General features: G+C 39.8%; 1 protein-coding gene across 1 annotated transcript; it reads left to right on the top strand.

Moving 5' to 3' along the window:
* The first annotated feature begins 113 nt into the window (after positions 1-113).
* Positions 114-22,588, top strand: vps52 (VPS52 subunit of GARP complex). The gene is made up of 20 exons (XM_037794208.1): positions 114-270; positions 2,464-2,545; positions 4,363-4,415; positions 5,125-5,200; positions 5,908-5,975; positions 6,828-7,003; positions 7,123-7,273; positions 8,160-8,260; positions 8,419-8,551; positions 9,244-9,301; positions 11,300-11,433; positions 13,254-13,409; positions 13,523-13,641; positions 14,398-14,521; positions 14,615-14,710; positions 14,846-14,953; positions 15,081-15,146; positions 15,531-15,642; positions 18,885-19,003; positions 22,027-22,588. Exons 1-20 carry the CDS (start codon positions 178-180, stop codon positions 22,171-22,173), a joined length of 2,172 nt encoding a protein of 723 aa, XP_037650136.1. The 5' UTR covers positions 114-177; the 3' UTR covers positions 22,174-22,588.
* Positions 22,589-22,794: the final 206 nt, after the last annotated feature.

A 22,794-nucleotide genomic window follows, 5' to 3' on the forward strand; every position in this document is an offset into this window, starting at 1 on the left:
ACCAGAAGTGGAAACTGTGAATCTCGTTGTATTTAATACGATAATGACAATAAAGCTTTCTAATCTGTTCTATTCTATGAAACTCAGAGACGCTTCTTCGTTTCTCGGTGGCTGACCGGAGGCGGAACCTTCCGTCGGTAGTTGTTTGTTTTTTAACGTTAGAGTAGATTGGCCGTCATGGCGGAGGTAGCTGCTGCAGCTGGAGCTGGTTTGGATGTAAACACAGCTGGAAACCCGACAGAAGTCGCCATGACGTATTTACAAGACGAGGTGACATTTGATTACTTCTATTTAGATCTACAGTCGAAGTTAAAAACATGAAACACTCAACAGCTGATGAGCTTTTAGTTCCTACTTCCTGTTAGCATCAGAAGAGACACCAGTCTTTATCAACGAACTGTGACGTTTAACATCAGATAGCTGACGTGTATCTGGTCAGATGAGCAGCCTGATGAATCAGTAAAGCTGTGACAGTAAACTCTCCACATTGTGTGTTTTGAGAAGGTGTTTCCATGTAGATGAAGCTAATGTAGCTAGCTGTTAGCATCCTGTCAAAACACTGAGGAGCTCAACGACTTCCGGAACACATCCTGTGACGTCACTGGTGTCGAAGGCGATTAGTCGATTAGTCGAGATGAGTTTGAAAATAACATGCTGCACATCATACAGTTATTTTTTGGAAAATTACATATTCATCACAAAATAATGGTCAGGAGCCGAGCCAGCTCTCCTGCTCTTTATTAATGAATTAAAACCACATAGCATCGTCTTACCCATATTAAAGGGACTGTTACTTCTTACACGTATAAATCTACCGGGTCGGTGACCCATGCACGCTCGCGTGTTGCTACGCTGTTCAGACTCAGACTCCAACACAAACTACACCGAAGCACCAAAACCGCAAAGTTGTATCTAGTGAAGCCCGTCTGTTCAACAGTGTTGGCCGCGGTTGGAGGACGCGGAGGAGACTGTAGCTTTGGTCTCCAGGACCGGAGTCTCTGCTCCTCTGCCTGCCTTCACTCAGCTCGCTCCACCTCACGTGCATGCTGCTCACTCCACACTGCAGAAGACTTCGTAGCTCAGAGAATATCTAGTGAATGCACAGTGGATGTTTGTGCAGAAATAACTGCTGCAGCTCCTCCAGACCAACAGAGGTTTCCCGTGTCTTGTGAAGTGACGGGGCTCTGCAGAGAGAAACGTTATCGTCTCCGACCAAAACTCCGGTGTCTCCCCTGTTCCCTCCGGCCGCGGTCGGGAGGCTGAAGCAGGAAAAGCCAACACTAGGATCAGCAGTGATTCATGGAGAGACCTTCGTCTGGTCAGCTAACATTACTGTCAAGCAGCTGAAATATAGAGTGATATTGTGCTTTTAGCTGACGTGTGTCGCCTCACTGTTTTGAGCGATGCTCGTTCATATCGCTCTATAGCGAGCACGAGCCCGAGCAACAGGACGCTGACTTTCGTTAACTTAACGGCCACAGGTGTCGCTGTTAACAAGCAATTCTGATTTTTACACACAGTCCCTTTAAAAACAGAAAAGCCATTAAGACCTTTAAGTTATTAAATGAATATATTATGATGCATATAACATAAACTCTGGCATTATGAAATTATATATAACTATTTTTGTTTTGTGTACTTTTTTTCTATTGTCTATGCATCTGTTTGTATCTCAGCAAATGAGCATGTGTTCATAAAAAAATAAAATAATAATTGATTAGTCGATTGATAGAAATTTGGCAATTTTATTAATTAATCATGAAATTATTCATAAAGCAAAGGCTCTGGGAACTAGTGATGGGCATTTTCCCTATTTAATGATACTTTATCGACTACACAATTAATCGAAGATTCATGACCATAATCTTTAGATGCAACTAGGGCGGCAAACTTCCAGGAATATTCAAGTTGGAAACTTTCCATTGGAATTAATGAGGATAAAATGGAAATATAGGAGTTATTTGCTGGCAGATGGAAAACAAACCTTCCACATCATAAGCAGACACAAATGTAAACCCTTCAAATATATAAAAAAAAAAAAAAACAGTTGAGTTGATCATTTATTAAATGCGTTGACTCATTGAACTTTGTATTGAACAACAAAAACTCTCCAAAGATGATTTTCTTCTCAGTCCTCCATATCCTCTCTGTGGACTTCCTCGATGTCTGACTCTGATTTTATGTGTATTTTTCCCCCTAAAATAAATTCACCAAGGAGGTTTTTTTATTGCAGTATCAAAGATCTGTGATACAGGAACTTGAGTTTACAAGCATTCTTGGATTGAACTTTCTCAGCAATAGCTTTGATCCAGAGTAACGCCGAGTATGTGATTAGATTTTGAATCGTTGGGAACCCTAAATATCCTTTACTTACATGTGTTAAAGACAGACCCGCCACCTCGGACCCATTAGTTGTCTGAAATAATTATTTGTGTGTGATTATGTCTGTTTTTGTTTTTCTAGAACACCGATGGCGACATGGTGAACCTCAACCTGGGAGAACTGGACCTCACCACTGATGAGTTCATCTTGGATGAAGTGGACAGTAAGGCAGCATTTATCATTAATATGTCTCGTATTGTGATCGGGACACAAAGGAGAACAACACAGATGAGTGATGGATTGTTGGCCTGACGCTATCAGTATTCATATTTTTTTAAACCGTATGATTGCAGTGTCTTTTAACTGTAACTTAAGAATCGTTGTAACTTTGCATTTGTTAAAGTCCCAGTGAAACGGAAGTTAGAGCGTCTACTGTGACGAATCTCACAGTGAAACAGAACATTTGAGCGGTGTACTGTTACAAGAGAGATCTCAATCAAATCCTTCACATTTGATTGGACCGCTAAAAGTGGGCGGGCTTATAGTGTAGCGCGATGCGTAGCTACTCTGGCTGGGCAAGAGGGAATGGGAATCACGGAGCATTCTGGGGCGCTCTGCCATCATTATCTGTCATCTGTCAATCATTCATCATCGGAAATGTATAAAGTACGTGTGAAAGATAAATACCCATATAAAGAGACAAAAAGGCCATATAATACCAAATTTAAGTTAGTTTATGATATCAATCATTACAAATCAGGAGGACCTTGACAGCTACACAAAGATAAGTTAGCTAATGTTATGCCAACGGAATACTAACAAAACATCAGCTGATACCGCATAATTAATCTACCGCTATCTTACAAAATGAAACCCATAACCTTAGCCTACCTTTGTGTCTGACTGTATTCTATATATACTACATTTTGGCTTTTGAATCTTATTCACTGTGCATTGTTTTGTTATTATTTTATATATTGTTATTTTTTTATATTTGCAGTAAATAGTCTGCAGATGACACGCTTACCCTGTGACGTCACATTTCCATTCCCTATATGAGGATATATATATCATCAAAACGATATACAAATATCTATTTATTTACTATTACTATTATACTATATATTTATTAATTAATTACTAGAAAACATGCTCTATCGTGACATATATCGTTATCGAGATATGAAGTCATAGCATGATTTTGGTCATATTGCCCTAGTAGCTACACAGATTGACTGATGGATGGATGTCATGATATTATTGTTTTTAATTGGTTGGTACTAGCTTTCGTAAGCACACGTCTTATTTAGTTTTACAGGAAGAGAAGACGACTGGATTTTGATATAAAATACAAAGAAATCGATTTTTTTTGTAAAAACATGTTTGCATATATTGTTAAATAGGTTAAATAGGTGCACAATAAGCCCGGGGAGGTGATCTAAAAATGCACTTTTCATTTAATTTCGACTTCTGCATCCAGATCTTTTAAAACCTTCCTGCATGGAGGAAACTACAAGGTTTACCCGGTGATAAATCTACGAATGGTAACTTTAATTAAAATAACTTTTAGTCATATTTGCTCAAAGTGTCACTATATCCTGACAGTAGTTCATGAGATGTGTGAAAAGAATCCGGTTCCTCTGCCTCCTGCAGCTGTCAGTCACTGCTGGTGAAGCTCATTAACTCTGATTAAACTCATATTTGATCAGCGCGACCTATTTTTACAATTTGATTTGAATATATGAGCGCTGATTGACAGCTGCTTTAGAAACTCCTTGGCTCTGACTGGCTGTTTTTCTTGGGGCGCGGTTGAATCTTGATGCCAATATATATATATATATAGGAGGATCAAAAGGAAGCAGAGCGACCTAATTTTATCACAGATTATCTGTGTCATGTACTACTATCAGGATATAGTGATATTTATTTAAGACTGTGTCTTTAAAGAGAAGCTGCAGCCTGGTACAGACCGTCTGTCGTCCAGAGCTTCGGTGGGATGTTTCATTTGTCACGAACGCTGTTCCTCTCTGTCTCCTGCAGTTCACATCCAGGCCAATCTGGAGGATGACCTCGTGAAGGAGGCGCTCAAAACGGTGAGAATATCACGTCGCTAATGTTTGACTGGCAGGATTTAACTGGGAGGTCTGAGAGAGCGATGGACGCAGATTGACTTTCTATAATTGATCTCCTGTCATCTCTCATTATTATCTCGCTTGTTACCTTAAAAATAGGACTGTCGATCGAATATCAAATATCTAATTGTGATTAATCGCACATTTTTTATCTGTTCAAAATGTACCTTAAAGGGAGATTTGTCAAGTATTTAATACTCTTATCAACATGGGAGTGGGTAAATATGCTGCTTTATGCAAATGTATGTATATATTTATTATTGGAAATCAATTAACAACACAAAACAATGACAGATATTGTCCAGAAACCCTCACAGGTACTGCATTTAGCATAAAACAATATACTCAAATCATAACATGGCAAACTGCAGCCCAACAGGCAACAACAGCTGTCAGTCTGCATGTGATTATCATAAAGTGGTCATGTCTGTAAAGGGGAGACTCGTGGGTACCCATAGAACCCATTTACATTCACATATCTGGAGGTCAGAGGTCAAGGGACCCCTTTGAAGATGGCCATGCCATTGACAGCCCTATTAAAAACACAGTAAGTCCGGTATTTGTGAGATTGAGTGAGAGAAAAAACACGCCGATACTAAGCATGTTGTCTCAGTACAGTGTGTTTATTGTAAATGTGATGACGGTGGTCTTTCCTCCTCTCTGTGTTCAGGGCGTTGACCTTCGGCAGTACTCCAAACAGGTGGAGTCGGAGCTGCAGAGGATCGAACAGGCCTCCATCAAAGACTGTATCCTTCATGACGTCACGATGTTATAACAAACTAGAGAGACTTACAGCAACTCTTTATTTAGGTTTGACCTATTAGCTGCTATTTCCTAGGGTCTTACAACCTTTTAATAACAATCTGTTTTTTTACTTTAATGTCTCTTTAAGGTGGCCAAATATATACTTTGCATCAACCTTGTTATTGTTTATCTGCAGGTTTTAGTTTTTTGCTTAAATGCATCTGTCTCCTCAACGGTTACGGCCCGTTTATATTAAAGTTTGATTGAGAGAAACTGATTTATTTTCAGCTTAAAAGGAAGATTGGTATCAGTCCAGTGTTTTTCAGCATTTGCCTCAAAGTCCAGACTTTTATTTTCTCTTTTTTTGAGTATGTCTTCTAATACAAAAGTCCAAAATCCAGAATAGAATAAAAACCACTGCATCGTTTCTTTAAATTCATTCAACTATGTGGGGGAAATGTTTTATACCTGCAAATCCCATCACATACAAATGCTGATATTTATCAGCTGATATATTAAGGTGTGTAAATACAGGATGTTGATGTGATGTTGGTTCATTCCTACTTGTGAGCACACATTCAGCTTTTCTCATAACTTCTCATCATTTAGGTTTTTGTTTTTATTGCAGACATTATCTAAAGGAGGAGATTATCTTTGGGAGGAGATTGAACATCCATAGTTTTGTTTTCCTTGACTGTTCATCTGTCAGACATCAAGGAGAGTCAGAACATCGCTCTTCTGCACAACCAGATCACCGCCTGTGACTCCATACTGGAGGTAAGATCCTGATCCCGCAGTCTGCCGCATGACGAGGTCAGCGTGAGTCAGTAGGAGACGTAAAGAGTTCAGGACAGATAGATGATTGTGGACGTCAGTGTTTTATTTTGCTCAGTCTGAAAACATTTATCTGCTCAGATAACGGACCAATCGGTGAACGTTTAGATGATGATGTAACTCCCCAAACCTGTCACCAGATCTTAAAACTAGATGTTTTGGATATAAATCAAGAACAGCTCCACAACTACCAGGTCTATATGTATGATCTTGGTCTGTATGGATATAAAAGACCTCAGAGAATTCACTGTTACTATGCCTGAGTAAATTATGATGAACCAAAGGACAAATTTACATTTTTAACCTCGCCTAAAATGTGTTCTAGATTAGACAGTGGATAACACCATTATAGCGATGATGCCATGCACAGAGATGCCACTGAATTCATTCAGCAACTCCTCGACTACAACTGTGCCAAAGCAGATATAAATAACACAAAGCACATAGATTCTACAAAGGTTTTAGTGAGGATAGGACCAGGTGGGTTTTCTACCTCTTGAAAGGGAATCTGGCTCTAAACTACTCCTGATATCCACTACAGGAGGCTATGTGCACACAATGGATCCTTTGGCCATGACATTTACCCCGTGCATCATCACATTCTGTATAAAATCAATGCAAAAACAACTAAATTGTGTAATTTTGACTCCAAATGGAGTCGTTTTATTATAATAATGAATGATCACAGCATTTTATGAGGTTTTTAAAGGCAGCGTTTTAACACGGTAAAAGAGATTAAACATCCAGAAGGAAATGTTTAAATAATGTTTCAACTGGATGGTTGTTTCCTGTCAGCGTATGGAGGGCATGCTGAGCGGCTTCCAGAGCGACCTGTCCTCCATCAGCAGTGAGATCCAGACGCTGCAGCAGCAGTCGGTCAGCATGAACGTCCGGCTGAAGAACAGGCAGGCGGTACGCAGCCACCTCAGCCAGCTGGTGGACGAGCTGGTGGTGCCCGGAGCCATGATCTCGTAAGTAGTGACAGAGAGAGAGAGAGAGAGAGAGAGCGGTGGCTCCACACAGCTGTTTAGTTAATTGTAGCGTAGGAGTGTGAACGAGTTGGTCTGATGTTGGTCTGATGTCGATGCAGCACCATCCTGGACAGTCCCGTGACGGAGCAGGAGTTTCTGGAGCAGCTCCACGAGCTCAACAACAAGATCAACTTCGCCAAAGAGCTGAGCTTCAGAGAGACGCTGGCCTGCTCCGACATCCAGGACATCGTGGACCGCCTCAAACTCAAGGTTAGTGAAGACATGCCCACTTTATGATCATCACATGCAGTTTTTCGAATGCAGTATAAATGTGTTATTTTTTGCCTATTCTAAAATGGTGTATCTGAATATTTCTGCATACTGGGGTCCATTAACATTCTTGATTTACATAAATTGGGTTTCACTGTAAAGCTGAGACTCTTGTGGATCCAATGAGCCCAACTGTATTCATGTGTGATGATGTTAGTCCCCATAGGAGACATTTCATTGTAATGAGACCATGTTTTGAAACTTGACCTCACTGTATAAAATGACCTGTGGTGACCTCTAGGATAATCACAGCCTCATGAAACTTTATGACCACAAACTAGAGACCTAGAGCATTCAGAGGATGGATGGCTTTCCTAGCTATAGATTGACATTAAGGGGGGTGCTGAGCAGTTTTCACAACACAAGTGCCCGCCATCCAATTGCCGAAAAATGCAATTCTTGCAGAAGATTTTTGATCCCAAATCACAGCATGGCTTTTTCTAATGTGTTCCTCAAGGTCTTGGTGTCTTAATGTGGTATTTTGGAGGGATTATTAATCATTTTATTAATTCTCCAGTGGTAAAAAATGGTTAAATTTAGCACCAAATCTGTGTAAAAAATGGTATCAACCCAAAAATTGCTGCAACAATAACTAGAACAACTGGACACACAGTGCTGAGCTGCATCTCAAATGAATCTTCAGGTTCCCAGCTTTCAGATGATGTACACCACTTCTATGCGACATATACTGTTGACCTGCTATCTCCCCCTAAAGACCCCCCGGTCCCACCTAAAAGAGACTAAAACAGGTGTATTGTGGCTCTCAGAGGTTTAAATTACTTTCTTGCTGACGTGAAACTGTATGAATATTCATTCCTCTCTTCAGGCGGTGTCAAAGATCCGAGAGTTCATTCTTCAGAAGATCTACTCCTTCAGGAAGCCGATGACCAACTACCAGATCCCACAGAACAGCCTGCTGAAGTACAGGTGAGCTCAGCTGCTCCTCTCAGCGGCTCTCAGACGATGAAGATATCAGCTCCTCTTCTTTCTTCTTCATAATATATAAAAGATAACTGGTGCTCAGAAAGCTACAGACATTAAAACGTCCTCGTCGTGACTCTGTGCTTTGGTTGTTCTCGCTGTAGATTCTTCTATCAGTTCCTGTTGGCCAACGAGAGAACGGTTGCGAAGGAGATCCGAGACGAGTACGTGGACACGATGAGCAAGATTTACTACAGTTACTTCAAGTCGTACAGCGGCAGGCTGCTCAAAGTGCAGGTCAGTGGATTCACAGGTGAACTGACTGCAGCTGTGAGTGCTGATGCTGTAGGAGAGCTGCATTTCTATCACAGCACCTCCCTGAGCGCTACAGACGTGTTTCAGGCTTCATCCACACTCATACGTTTTCGTTTTAAAACGTTCTTCTTCCAGACGAGCATTTTAGGGTCGCTTCAGAATGAATCTCCATCCATACTACCACGCCTGAAAACGCACATCACATAATCATTCACGTACACTGGCCATGCCGGTGTTAACAGGAAGCAGCACTGGACACAGGAATTGATGTAAAGCACTCGAATAATAGCTTTCCTCCTGCACATGTAGGCAGTAGCAGCATTTTAAGATGTAGAATTTAACTGCATAAGAGCTGCTTCACATGACGGGGGGTGGCGAATCAGGGGAAGGACACGTCAAGACCCAATCAAGAAGCGAACGTGGGCGTCTGCGCCATCGTTTTCAAAGGTCTTCGTTTCTGTCTGCCCAGACTGAAACGCAAACCCGGAGTTTTAAAACTAAAACGGGGTCAGCAGAGTTTTTTAACGTCTCCGTTTTAGGGGCTCGAAAATGCCGGAGTAGTGTGGACACTAGACATAAACGTAGTATGAGTTATGCGTTTTAAAACGTATTAGTGTGGATGAAGCCTCAGTGTTTCTCTCCATTGACATGATGTTTCTCTGTCCTGTCTGCAGTACGAGGAGGTGGCAGACAAAGATGACCTGATGGGAGTAGAAGACACAGCCAAGAAAGATATCCTTTAAACTAAACTGAGTGTGTGTTGAGATAGGTGTTTGGTCCCAGCTCTACTAGTCAGTGTATTACCTGCAGTAGATGGAGTACCAGCACGGGAGTAAAGTAAAGTTCTGCTGTGGACGGGGGCCGCAGCAAAACGGGTTTTAGACATCTGATAAATCAGTTTAAGTCTACACTATATTTAGAAATATTTTCACTGCTTTACATTGACGTCAGAAAGCCCTTTGTGGAACACATTCATTCTGAATGGGCGTAGTGCGTTTCGGGGCTGTGGCTGCAGGGCGTGAAGTGGCCCCGCGGTGTTTTTGGAGAAAGGCAACGTGACGCCAAACTGTGGTGGTCAGTCACATAACTGGCGATCCAGAACGGTACATCCCGGCCACGAGGGAACAAAAGACGTTAATAGTCTCAGATAATAGGTCATTAAAGTGACTCTCCCTCATCACACCTTAGACACGGTATTTACGATGAGAACATTTCTATAAAATAATAATATTATAATAAAATAAAACTATTATATTTCTTGATGTGATCTCTATTTTTTTTTTAAATATTGGTCAAGATCCAGGTTGTAGCATTGTGAATTCAATTATTTACATTTTAGTGCATATAGGGCAGCATATTAATAAAAAGATAGATAAATATAACATTTTCAGATTAACATCATTAGATATTAGATAAAAAGTCAGCAGTAGATGTCACATAGAAAGCTGTGAGCCTGGAGATTAATTTGAGATGCAGCTCAGCACTGTGTGTCACGTTGTTCTAGTTATTGTTGTAGCAATTTCTTGGGTTGATACCATTTGTTACACAGATTTTGTGCTAAATTTAACCATTTTTTACCAGTCGATAACTGATAAAAATGATCAATAATCCCTCCAAAATACCACATTAAGATGTCAAGACCTTGAGGAACAACATAGAAAAAGCCATGAGATTTCTGCAAGACACTCTTGGATTTGAAAAGAGATGTTCTGGCCGTGCAGTCTGAGAGTAGAGCGACCTCTAGAGGAAGAATGTGTTGACTCTTTAGTGAATATCAAAATGACGCAGCAGGATTTCGGGCTGGAACCACATTTTTTTTACATAAATTGTTTTATTCTCTCCAAACAAACCAAAACATAGAATAACTCCTGTTTGAGTGACCCCACCACTGAGCGTGATCACCACCATTTCATGTGCGTGAACAGGGTTTCTTGTAAATGTATAAACGGAAGTTTTGAGCGGGCAAAGTGCTAGAACACGTGAACAGAAATAACTCGTGGCTCCTCTCCAAGTCACAGTTAATTAAAGTAATTGCGTGGAATTAGGTGAAAAGACACACCTCAGGTGTTTGTGCGTATGTAGGTGTAACTGTTTCATGTACATACTCCAGTTGTTAGACGGGCGTGCCGCTGTCACACTCGCATACCGTACACACAGATCCGCTCGTTAACGACTCCTCAGGCGTCATGCGGAACGCCAACGCCCTGCTATCAAAACTGAAAGTCAAGTTGAGCGAGTTTTACTTATATCACCCCGACAAAACAAATGTGCCTCGAGGGGGCTTTACGATCTGTACAGGGATGACACCCACTGTATTTTATCACCCTCGCTCCAGATAAAGAAAAAGACAAACAAACCCCCTTTAACAGGTAAAAATGAAAGAAATCTCAGGAAGAGCAAAAGAAGAAGTTTAGCTAAGATTCTTTCTGCAGCGTTCTGAACCGTTTCTAATACTTTGTGTTGTTATGCTGCTGCCTCTCTCGACAGTGACACACGGCTGTCAATAGGACTCTCCTGGTTAAATAATGCTTGAATAACAAAATAAAAAAAAAGTACGAGAACGCGGCAGGTCTGACAACAAAACGTTACAAAAGGCGTGAATTAGGATCTCTGCATCAGCCATATTAGAACACCTGATTCTAGCTTTATGTTGCCTAGGGTTACGTGATCAGGCTGGTGTCTGTGTTCGTTTTTATACGACGCGTTGAGCTCCTTGACTTCCCGCTGCAGGTTTCTTCTCCAAACCGTCTCTGAAGAGCAGGAACACCATCTTCACGGTGGGCCAGAGGGGGGCCATACTGAGTCCTGTTGAGCTGGAGGGGCCGATCCTGGTTCCACATACAGCCCAGAGAGGAGACAGCAGGGTGAGACGTCACTAAAACACAACAACAACACGGTACATGTGCACCCATTCCGCTTAGTAGGGAGTTTGTTAGGTGCACTTTAAAGGCCCCAAACTGTCCGACGGTCCTTTGAGGAGCGTCTGTCGCTTGTCCCACATCGTCGGCTCTTGTCTGCCCGCGTTGGAAGTTTTTCCGCCGATTGAGCATGTTGAATATACAGCTCTCCAACCATGTGTTTTGTATGTATATGTAGTTACATACGTCTTGTGAGACATTATACCTGGCCCTAACAAGAACAAACTAAAACTAAATATGTACAAATTAAAACTAAACCTATCTTAAAAGGGAAACTAGCAAACTCACTCTGAAAACTAACTGAGTAAAATAAAACTAATTGAAAATTCAGCCCCGAGGGAACAAAAGATGTTAATTGTCTCAGATAATGGGTCATTAAAGTGACTCTCCCTCCTCACACCTTAGACACGGTATTTATGATGAGAACATTTCTATAAAATAATAATACTTAAAGTAAAAAAAAAATTCAAAATTCAAAACTATTATATAATCTTGATGTGATCTCTATTTTTTAAATATTGGTCAAAATCCAGGTTGTAGCATTGTGAATTAAATTATTTAAATTTTAGTGCATATAGGGCAGCATATTAATAAAAAGATATATATATATTAGATATCATAGATAACATTTTCAGATGAGATATTAGATAAAAAGTCAGCCGTAGATGTCACATAGAAGCGGTGTACATCCTCTGAAAGCTGGGAACGTGAAGGTTAATTTGAGCTGCAGCTCAGCACTGTGTGTCAAGTTCTTCTAGTCAATCACATAACAGGCGATCCAGAACGGTACATCCCGGCCCCGCGGAAACAAAAGACGTTAATAGTCTCAGATAATGGGTCATTAAAGTGACTCTCCCTCATCACACCTTAGACACGGTATTTATGATGAGAACATTTCTATAAAATAATAATATTATATAACATAAAATAAAAAAATTGAAAATTCAAAACTATTATAATCTTGATGTGATCTCTATTTTTTTCTTAATATCCAGGTTGTAGCATTGTGAATTAAATTATTTTAATTTTAGTGCATATAGGGCAGCATATTAATAAAAACCTAAATAAATATAACATTTTCAGATTAACATCATTAGATATTAGATAAAAAGTCAGCAGTAGATGTCACATAGAAAGCTGTGAGCCTGGAGATTAATTAGAGATGCAGCTCAGCACTGTGTGTCACGTTGTTCTAGTTATTGTTGCAGCAATTTCTCGGGTTGATACCATTTGTTACACAGATTTGGAGCTAAATTTAACCATTTTTTACCACTCGAGAACTGATAAAAAATTATCAATAATCCCTCCAAAATACCACATTAAGATGTCAAGACCTCGAGGAACACCATAAAAAAACCCAGGCTGTGATTTGGGATCAAAAACTTTTGACATTTTGGAGATTTCTGCAAAAATTGCATTTTCACTTTAGCTTGAAAACGACCTCTGAAAGACAGAATAGTGTCCGGGCCCATAGACAAGCCGTCAGATATTTAAGAGGTTAACATTGGTGGATTTGAAAAGAGATGTTCTGTCCGTGCAGTCTGAGAGTACACCGACCTGTAGAGGAAGAATGTGTTGACTCTTTAGTGAATGTCATATGATGAAGCGGGATTCATCACTCGTCAACATGTACTGAGGTGGAAGCTGTTGATCAACACTGACATCGTGTGGCATCTTGTGAGAGATTTATTATGGAAGGTTTTCTAAATGAGACTAATCACTGCAGGAGATAATGTCAATAGTATATATATATTTCTCTCCTCCAGTATCCCTATGAGACGTTGTTTCGCAGCCAGCACTACGCTCTGCTGGACAACGGCTGCAGGGAGTACCTCTTCCTCTCCGACTTCTTCATGGTGACAGGAAACTCTGCCCTCGACCTCTTCAACAGCATCATGGGGAAAACTCTCAGCATGTTCCTGGTACGTACAACGCACCACCCTTCTGTCTTGTTCAGGTGTTTTTAATTCTATATTTGAGACAACGTGGCGTCGTATTGTATCCTTCAGTACTGTTGTCTGCTCCGTCCCTGCAGAAGAGCATGGCCACGTACGTGTCCGACTGCTACGACAGCATCGCCGTCTTCCTGTGCATCCACATCATCCTCCGGTTCAGAGCCATCACCGTCAAGAGGACCATCCCTGCTCTCGACAAGTCAGTGTCCCGTTAATGATCTCGTTTATTTCAACAGAAAAGAAAAGAAAACTACATATGTCCGTCGTTGGCGAAAAGCTACAAGAAGAAAATAATACATCAGATTTCTTCTCAAAGTTCTCAAAGATGCTTAACATACTGTCAAACAATACGCTTCTGTTTCATTTTCCCTTTTATTTATTTATTTATGTATTTATTTGTTATTTTTTCATCTATTTTTTTAATTATTTGTTTTTACATTTACTTTTATTTATTATGTCATATTTTATCAATTAATTAATTAATGGCTACGTTTATTTTTTTAATATTATTTTGTTACATTTAATTATCTATGTATTAATAACCTTATTTATTTACTCTTCTGTTTCATTTTCCCTTTTATTTATTTCTGTATTTATTTTTCTAATTCTTTTAATTTATTTATTTATTGTAGCATATATTGTTATTTATTAATTTTTTTTCATCTATTTTTTTATTTATTTGTTTTTGCATTTACTTCTATTTATTATGTCACATTTCATAAATTAATTAATGGCTACATCTATTTTTAATATTATTTTTGCTATATTTCATGACATATTCATTTGTTTATTTTTGTTTGGAGCCTTTAAATCAGTGCGTTCTTTCACTGGATAACAGATCTATGTAGCTCTATCTTGAGCTCTCTGCTTACAGTTTTTAAAGACCTGGATGAAGACAGTGATGAAGACAGTGATGAAGACACTGACGTGTCCTCACCTGTGTGTTGTGTTTCAGGTACTGGGAGGCGGTGTTGGAGCTGCTGTGGCCGAGGTTTGAAATGATTCTAGAGATGAACATCCACAGCATCAGAAACACAGACCCTCAGAAACTGGGAGTACTGGACAGCAGACCACACTACGTAGGTCTACACACATACACACACACACACACACACACATGTGTTTCACCACATACAGCAGTGTGTTTGAGTGTGTGTGTTTGTTGATTCCAGATCACTCGTCGTTACGCAGAGTTCTCGTCAGCCATCGTCAGCATCAACCAGACGTTTCCCAACGAGAGAACCAACACACTGCTGGGACAGCTGCAGGTAGAACACACACAAATGGTCTTGATTCTGGTGTAGCGTGGACCCGGCATCAGTCAGCAGTAGATTTTATTTTATTACTCTCCATCACAAACTGAATTTGTCATAAATGATAAAACATATTTATTTGTTTTCCAGGTTGAGGTGGAAAACTTTGTTCTAAAGATGGCAGCAGAGTTTCCCTCCAGAAGAGACCAGCTCATCTTCCTCATCAACAACTACGACATGTTGCTCAGCGTCCTCATGGTGAGCTGCTTCAGCACCGGCTGCTCCGTGTCTTTGTTCTGACATGTTGATCTCAGCTTCTTGTCCTTATACCTGAGACTACTGAAAACCCTCGTGTGATGATTGATTGATTTCCCTGTTTGTCCAGGAGAGGGCGGCAGACGACAGCAAAGAGGTGGAAGGTTTCCAGCAGCTGCTCCTGGCCAGGACGCAGGTAAACATCACAGAGGCATTATGGGAAATCTGAAGCCCCCGTTACACTAACCTTCTTTTCCTGCGTCCTCTTTGTGCTCAGAGCTTTTAATTTGACACACTTGCAGGAAAAGTGTTAATTGACTCTGGAAACAGACCAATACTACAGCTTTACAGTATATCATATTTAAGGTACATTTTGAACAGATAAAAAATGTGCGATTAATCTTGATTAAATAGTTTAATTGATTGACAGCCCTACTTTAAATGTATATGAATGAATACTGTCAATACTAAGCTGCTGAAAATTACTTTAACTTGTGTATTCTTGTAGTTAATTATGAAAACATTCAGAGACATTGAAAAGACCCTCTCTGTCATGTTTTTAACCTCCTCCCCCCTCCAGGAGTTCATCGAAGAGATTCTGTCGCCGCCCTTCGGAGGGATGATCGCATTCGTGAAGGAGGCCGAGGCTTTGATGGAGAAAGGGCAGCTGGACCGACTGAAGAACGAAGAAGGTGAGAAGCTTCATTCATAACGTTGACATTCAAATGCTGAGCAGCTTTTTTCTTTTTTTTTTCATGTCTAGCCGGTATTTCTGCACAGTGTCCGATAAAGATCAGGCTACACTATTATTACTCATATTATACTATTGGTAGAATTAGATTCCATTGGTGGCTGCATAGGATTGTTTATGTCAATAACTCCAGAGTGTTGTAAAGTCCAAAAGTCAACATTTATTGTAAGAAAATAGATGTAATCATGTTCAAAATTCACAACATGTTTGTAGGCATTTAGCCTTTCAAAAACAACATTTTCACTGCAGTCAAAAAAGTGTTTGCTCTCCCGCTTGCTGCACACAAAGGGTGGAACACAATGACGAGTTACAACCATGTAAACAACCAACGAAATAAGAGCCAAGATGTACACCCTCTTGCTCGCCTCGTGTACTTACCTCGTCACTTGACATTGTTCACAACATAATTATTCTGTAGTTTATCTCGTTGTGTGTTCAGGGGCCACTTTTACTGTGTTTATAACCTTTAAATCAATGTGTTCTTTCACTGGTAACTGATCCAGAAAGCTCAGCTCTCTGCTTACAGTTTACAAAGAACTGGATTATTTCAATCCATATTTGTTGGCGTTTAGCCTTTCAAAAACGGTTTGCTCTCACGCTCGCCACACACAAAGGGAAGAACGCACTGACGACTTCATTAACGACCGATCCGATGAATCACTTTATTTAAATTGAGGATTTAAAAAATGTGTTTAGGGTGATGATGCCAGACATTCAAAGCTTCATCCGAAAAACCTCAATAGAAGCTTTGAAAGTCAGTACAGCACGAAGAGTCAATTTATTTTGGGTTTGTTATTTTCTCTCTTTTTAAATGTACATTTTATTTACAATTTTAAGTGTAATTAAAAAACGTATTTAATATTTTTAAAGAAAGAAGGAAGGAGAATATCTGGAACAAGCCAAAACTTAGAAATAACATTTAAATAAAGGCGGGGCTTTCCTCGACCAAAGAAGATCTCAGTCGTCTAACACTCATACCTTTTTGTCGACTAATCGATTAGTTGATTTAATCCAGTTTCTCCACAAAGAATCACACAAAAGCACCACTTTAAATCTTCTGTTTACCAGAGATGTGCTCAGAAGTCTCTTAGAAATAAATCATTCAGCATGAAAAGAGCATAAAAAACGAGTAATCAACTAAAGAAATGTTAGTCGACTGAGACCAAAACGACTGATCGACTAAGAGGGGGGGCAGCTCTAATTAAAGATTACAACACTAAATTAAAACACCACCTCACAGAGCTGCTGGTGTTGTTATTGTGGAGGAATTTCTGATACACAAGTTCACTCAATAGGAAGGAAGAGACTCGGAGCTGTTGATGTCTTACACAGAAGGTTTATTGAAGCTTGATCAAGGAGCAATCGTCACAGCTGCACATTGAGGTGCTCTCTGCCTGACGGCCTCACGACTCTGCCCTTCCTCCCTGGTGCTCAGTGTTTTACCCTTATCATGTTTTGACTTACTCGGTTCCTCTCTGACCCTGGTTGCCCCGGCGACTGGCTCTACGGTCCCTACTACAGACACAGCTGTACAGATAACGGTGGCTCCCCTAGACAGGACTCCAACCCAATAATGTCAACAGAGTGAAACTCTGAGAAACACTCTGACCTCTCGACCAACGAGAGAGGAATTCATAGAAAATTCCATCGCAGTTATAGATCTACATTCTTTAAACCACCAACATCCTGACTCACACATTTCAGCGTGACTCTTTCAGTTCATGCTTCAGTTTTGTTTTACAGAGTAATGACCGGCTTTCATTCAGCCGTCCTCTCGGTTTTGTTTCTCCTCTGTCGCTCTGAGGCTGCACATATTTCAGCTTCCCACATCCTTTTTTTTCATTTTTTGACATCTCACATTTCCTCTCACATTCACCGCGTCATGCCTGCACAGTTTATTTTATTTTGTACAGTCTCAGTCACATGTGTAGAAGTAAAAAGAAACTCAAACAACATCACATAGATTTTAATTTAATCCTATCTGTTTAACCCTCTGAGACCCACGATAGACCCGTTTTAGTCTTTTTTAGGGGGTCTTTAGTGGGAGATAGCAGGTCAGCAGTAGATGTCACATAGAAGTGGTGTACATCATCTGAAAGCTGGGAACCTGGAGATTAATTTGAGATGCAGCTCAGCACAGTGTGTCCAGTTGTTCTAGTTATTGTTGCAGCAATGTTTGGGTTGATACCATTCGTTACACAGATTTGGTGCTAAATTTAACCATTTTTTTACCACTCAAGAATTGATAAAAATGATCAATAATTCCTCCAAAATACCTAATTAAGACACCAAGACCTTGAGGAACACCATAAAAAAACCCAGGCTGTGATTTGGGATCAAAAACTTTTGACATTTTGGAGATTTTCTGCAAGAATTGCATTTTTTTCGGTGATTGGATGGCGAGCGCTTCTGTTCTGGAAACTACTCAGCAACCCCCTTAATGTCAGCTAGGAAAGCCATCCATCCTCTGAATGCTCTAGGTCTCTAGTTTGATCCATCCATCCTCTGAATGCTCTAGGTCTCTAGTTTGATCCATCCATCCTCTGAATGCTCTAGGTCTCTAGTTTGATCCATCCATCCTCTGAATGCTCTAGGTCTCTAGTTTGATCCATCCATCCTCTGAATGCTCTAGGTCTCTAGTTTGTGGCTGTAAAGTTTCATGAGGCTGTGATTATCCTAGAGGTCACCACAGGTCATTTTATACAGTGAGGTCCAGTTTAAAAAACATGGTCTCACTACAATGAAATGTCTCCTATGGGGACTAACATCATCACACATGAATACAGTTGGGCTCATTGGATCCACAAGAGTCTCAGCTTTACAGTGATACCCAATTTATGTAATTCAAGACTGTTTAAGGACCCCAGTGTGCAGAAATGTATAATAAAGTGGGCATTCCTGAGAAGGGGAGACTCGTGGGTACCCAGAGAACCCATTTTCATTCACATATCTGGAGGTCAGAGGTCAAGGGACCCCTTTGAAAATGTCCATGACAGTTTTTCCTCACCAAACTTTTGCCTAAATTTGAAGCGTTATTTAGCCTCCTTCACTACGAGCTAGTATGACATGGTTGGTACCGATGGATTCATCAGGTTTTTCTAGTTTCATATGATACCAGTATCTTCACTCTGAACCTGCTTCAGGGTCTCAGACGTTTAACTGATCTGTGGTTTTCTCCTGCAGCTCGTATCACTCAGCTGGTTCGGGGGTTTTCCGGCACCTGGAAACAGTCGGTGGAGGCGATGAGTCAGGACGTCATGAGGTCATTCACCAACTTCAAAAATGGAACCAGCATCATCCAGGTGAGACAGCAGACAGGTGTTCTCCTGCTGCTTACGCATCTCTGTACTTCCAGTTTATTTATTTGATAGCAGTCGTTACAAGTTACTTTCATATTTAACATCTAGAATTTAGTTTATAAAATGCACGTTAGATCAACCTACCAGACAGTATATATAAGTGGTTAATCTCCACTTTGACCAAACACAGTAAAATAGTGCTTACATCTTAATATAATATATAATAAATATATTTATTTAATATAAATAATAATAATAATAATATTTATTTAATATAAATAATATAATAAATAAAACAATTCTTCCAATACTTCTCTACTTTACTTAAAGCTACTACAATAAAGTTTAAACTGGTTATGAAACAGTCTCAATATAATACTGATGCCTCTATATGACCTACAATAAGCAAGAAAATTATTTGTTTCTATACAGTTATTCGTACAAACAGAAAAAAAGTGTAGAAATACTAAGAGAAAATGCTGAGTCATCTGAATAAACTTAGTATTTCTGCTGAGGAGCGATCGATCTGTCCTCGTAATACATTGAAAACAGTGATTTATTTCCTGTTTCCGACTCGGCACTAACTAACATTTACTCATCTGGAGATCTGGAACTCATCAAACTCATTTTGCAGACGTCAGGTTCCAGGAAAAAGGGAAGTATGCTTTCAGACACGCTGCTCTGTCTTCACTGAATCATTAACAGCAGATGTTGAAGCTCCGGACTCTTACCGGTGTTCCAGAGTAGCTGCAGAGAGCTATCAAACGCACTGTTTCTCAGTGGGCTTGTAAGAGGCACTTCTCCATAGTCAGTGCATTACCTACAGTAGATCAGTCAAGCGGTAGACCAGCAGCTCCCGTGTTCTGAGAGGTAAAAAATTACTGTTTTCATGAATGGAGTCTGGTGGCATATTCAGTTCCCCGTCAGAAAGGGCTGTCTGACGATGAAGTAAAGAGATGGAAATATACTAAATATAGCATATTTCCAAGTGTAAATAATGGTTGAATGAATGAATGAATTAGCAGCTAATGATTATTATCATTACTTATTAATCTATGTATTAATATTTCAGTTGTTTTATTTGGAAATTGTCAAAAAATAATGATTTTTAGTCCAAAAACAGAGAAAAGCAGCAAATTCTCACAATTCAGAACCTGAAACCATTACATTTTTAATTAATAAATTACTTATATTATCAGTGTCAGTAGATTAATCAACTAATTATTTAGAAAATGTTGTTTTTATTGGTAAAAATCTTGTATATTTCACTCTTTATCCGTCAGTTTAGTGGCTTTCATTCCTGACTAGTTTTGAGGAAATGATATTAGTTATACAGACGTAGGCAAAGTTGTTGGTAACGTTCTGTTAAAGAGAGAAAAACCCACAATGGTCACTGAAATAACTTGAAACTGACAAAAGTAATAATAAATAAAAATTTACTGAAAATGAACTAATGAAAATCAGACATTGTTTTTGAATTATGGTTCAACAGAATCATTTTAAAAAAGAAACTGATGAAACTGGCCTAGACAAAAATGATGGTAGCCCTAGAAAAGATGTAAAATAATTTGACCATAGGGACATATTAAACTAAGGTGTGTCCTGTAATTAGCATCACAGGTATCTTCAAACTTGTAATCAGTCAGTCTGCCTATTTAAAGGGTGAAAAGTAGTCACTGTGCTGTTTGGTGTCATGGTGTGTACCACACTGAACATGGACCACAGAAAGCTAAGGAGAGAGTTGTCTCAGGAGATCAGAAAGAACATTATAGACCTTCATGTTAAAGGTAAAGGCTATAAGACCATCTCCAAGCAGCCTGACGTTCCTGTGATTACAGCTGCACATATTATTCAGAAGTTTAAGGTCCATGGGACTGTAGCCAACCTCCCTGGACGTGGCCGCAAGAGGAAAATTGATGACATATTGAAGAGACGGATAATACGAATGGTAACCAAAGAGCCCAGAACAACTTCCAAAGAGATTAGAGGTGAACTCCAAGGTCAAGGTACATCAGTGTCAGATCGCACCATCCGTCACTGTTTGAGCCAAAGTGGACTTAATGGAAGACGACCGAGGAGGACACCAAATCATAAAAAAGCGAGACTGGAATTTTCCAAAATGCATATTGACAAGCCACAAAGCTTCTGGGAGAATGTCCTTTGGACAGATGAGACAAAACTGGAGCTTTTTGGCAAGTCACATCAGCTCTATGTTCACAGACGAAGAGATGAAGCATCCAAAGAAAAGAACACTGTACCTAATGTGAAACATGGAGGAGGCTCGGTTATGTTATGGGGCTGCTTTGTTGCATCTGGCACAGGGTGTCTTGAATCTGTGCAGGGTACAATGAAATCTCAAGACTATCAAGGCATTCTGGAGCGAAATGTGCTGCCCAGTGTCAGAAAGCTTGGTCTCAGTTGCAGGTCATGGGTCCTCAAACAGGATAATGACCCAAAACACAGCTAAAAACACCCAAGAATGGCTAAGAACAAAACATTGGACTATTCTGAAGTGGCCTTCTATGAGCCCGGATCTAAATCCTATTGAACATCTGTGGAAGGAGCTGAAACATGCTGTCTGGAGAAGGCACCCTTCAAACCTGAGACAGCTGGAGCAGTTTGCTCACGAGGAGTGGGCCAACATACCTGTCGACAGGTGCAGAAGTCTCATTGAGAGTTACAGAAATCACTTGATTGCAGTGATTGCCTCAAAAGGTTGTGCAACAAAATATTAAGTTAATGTTACCATCATTTTTGTATAGGCCAGTTTCATTAGTTTGTTTTTTTAAATGATTCTGTTGAACCATAATTCAAAAACAATATCTGATTTTCATTAGTTAATTTTCAGTGAATTTTTATTTATTATTACTTTTGTCAGTTTCAAGTTATTTCAGTGACCATTGTGGGTTTTTCTCTCTTTAACGGAACGTTACCAACAACTTTGCCTACGTCTGTATATTCATACTGATGTGTGTGTGTGAAAGAGGAAGTGAGTCACGAAGCAACACTTCCTGTTTGTGCTGCAGGGCGCTCTGACCCAGCTGATCCAGTACTACCACGGCTTCCACAAGGTCCTGAACCAGCCGACGTTCCGCAGCCTGGCCGTCCGCTCGGAGCTCATCAACCTGCACCACCTCATGGTGGAGGTGAAGAAGCACAAACCCAACTTCTAACGGGGCGGCTTCGTCGACGACACCAGACTGGCTGTTTATTGAAACATTTATTATTATTATTATTATTATTATTATACCTGGAAACACCTGGAGTCTGGAGGTGTTGATTCATCCCCAGGTTCCTCCTCCCTCTCTCCCTCCCTCTCATCTGAAGAACATCAGTCATGCTGCACTTTTATTTTGGAAAGCAACACAATGCATTTTTTCCTGTCGATCCCTCGTATGTGTGTGTGTGCGTGTGTGTGCGCATGTGTGTGTGTGTGTGTGTGTGAAGGCAAAATGAATCCAGCACAGGAATGGCAGACCCGGTCGACCATAAATAGTGATTAACATCTTGAGGATTTTAGCTTTTAAAGCTATTTTGGTAAAATTTTATATGATAATAATCATTAATAAACGGTAAATTGATGGTTAATTAAACTTAGTTAATAGTTATTTTACTGTTAACAAACAAGGAAATGATCATTAATAATGTTTACTAATTATTAGTAATGTTATAATTTGTTATTTTAACAGTTTATTGTTTCACATATTATAACATTTTATATACGATATATATTTTATATAAGTATTTGTTAATGATTATGAAATTATTTGTAAACCTTAGACCTAAAGAAATTG

This window comes from Sebastes umbrosus, chromosome 15 (assembly GCF_015220745.1).
Source record: "Sebastes umbrosus isolate fSebUmb1 chromosome 15, fSebUmb1.pri, whole genome shotgun sequence".
Taxonomy (NCBI): Eukaryota; Metazoa; Chordata; class Actinopteri; order Perciformes; family Sebastidae; genus Sebastes; species Sebastes umbrosus.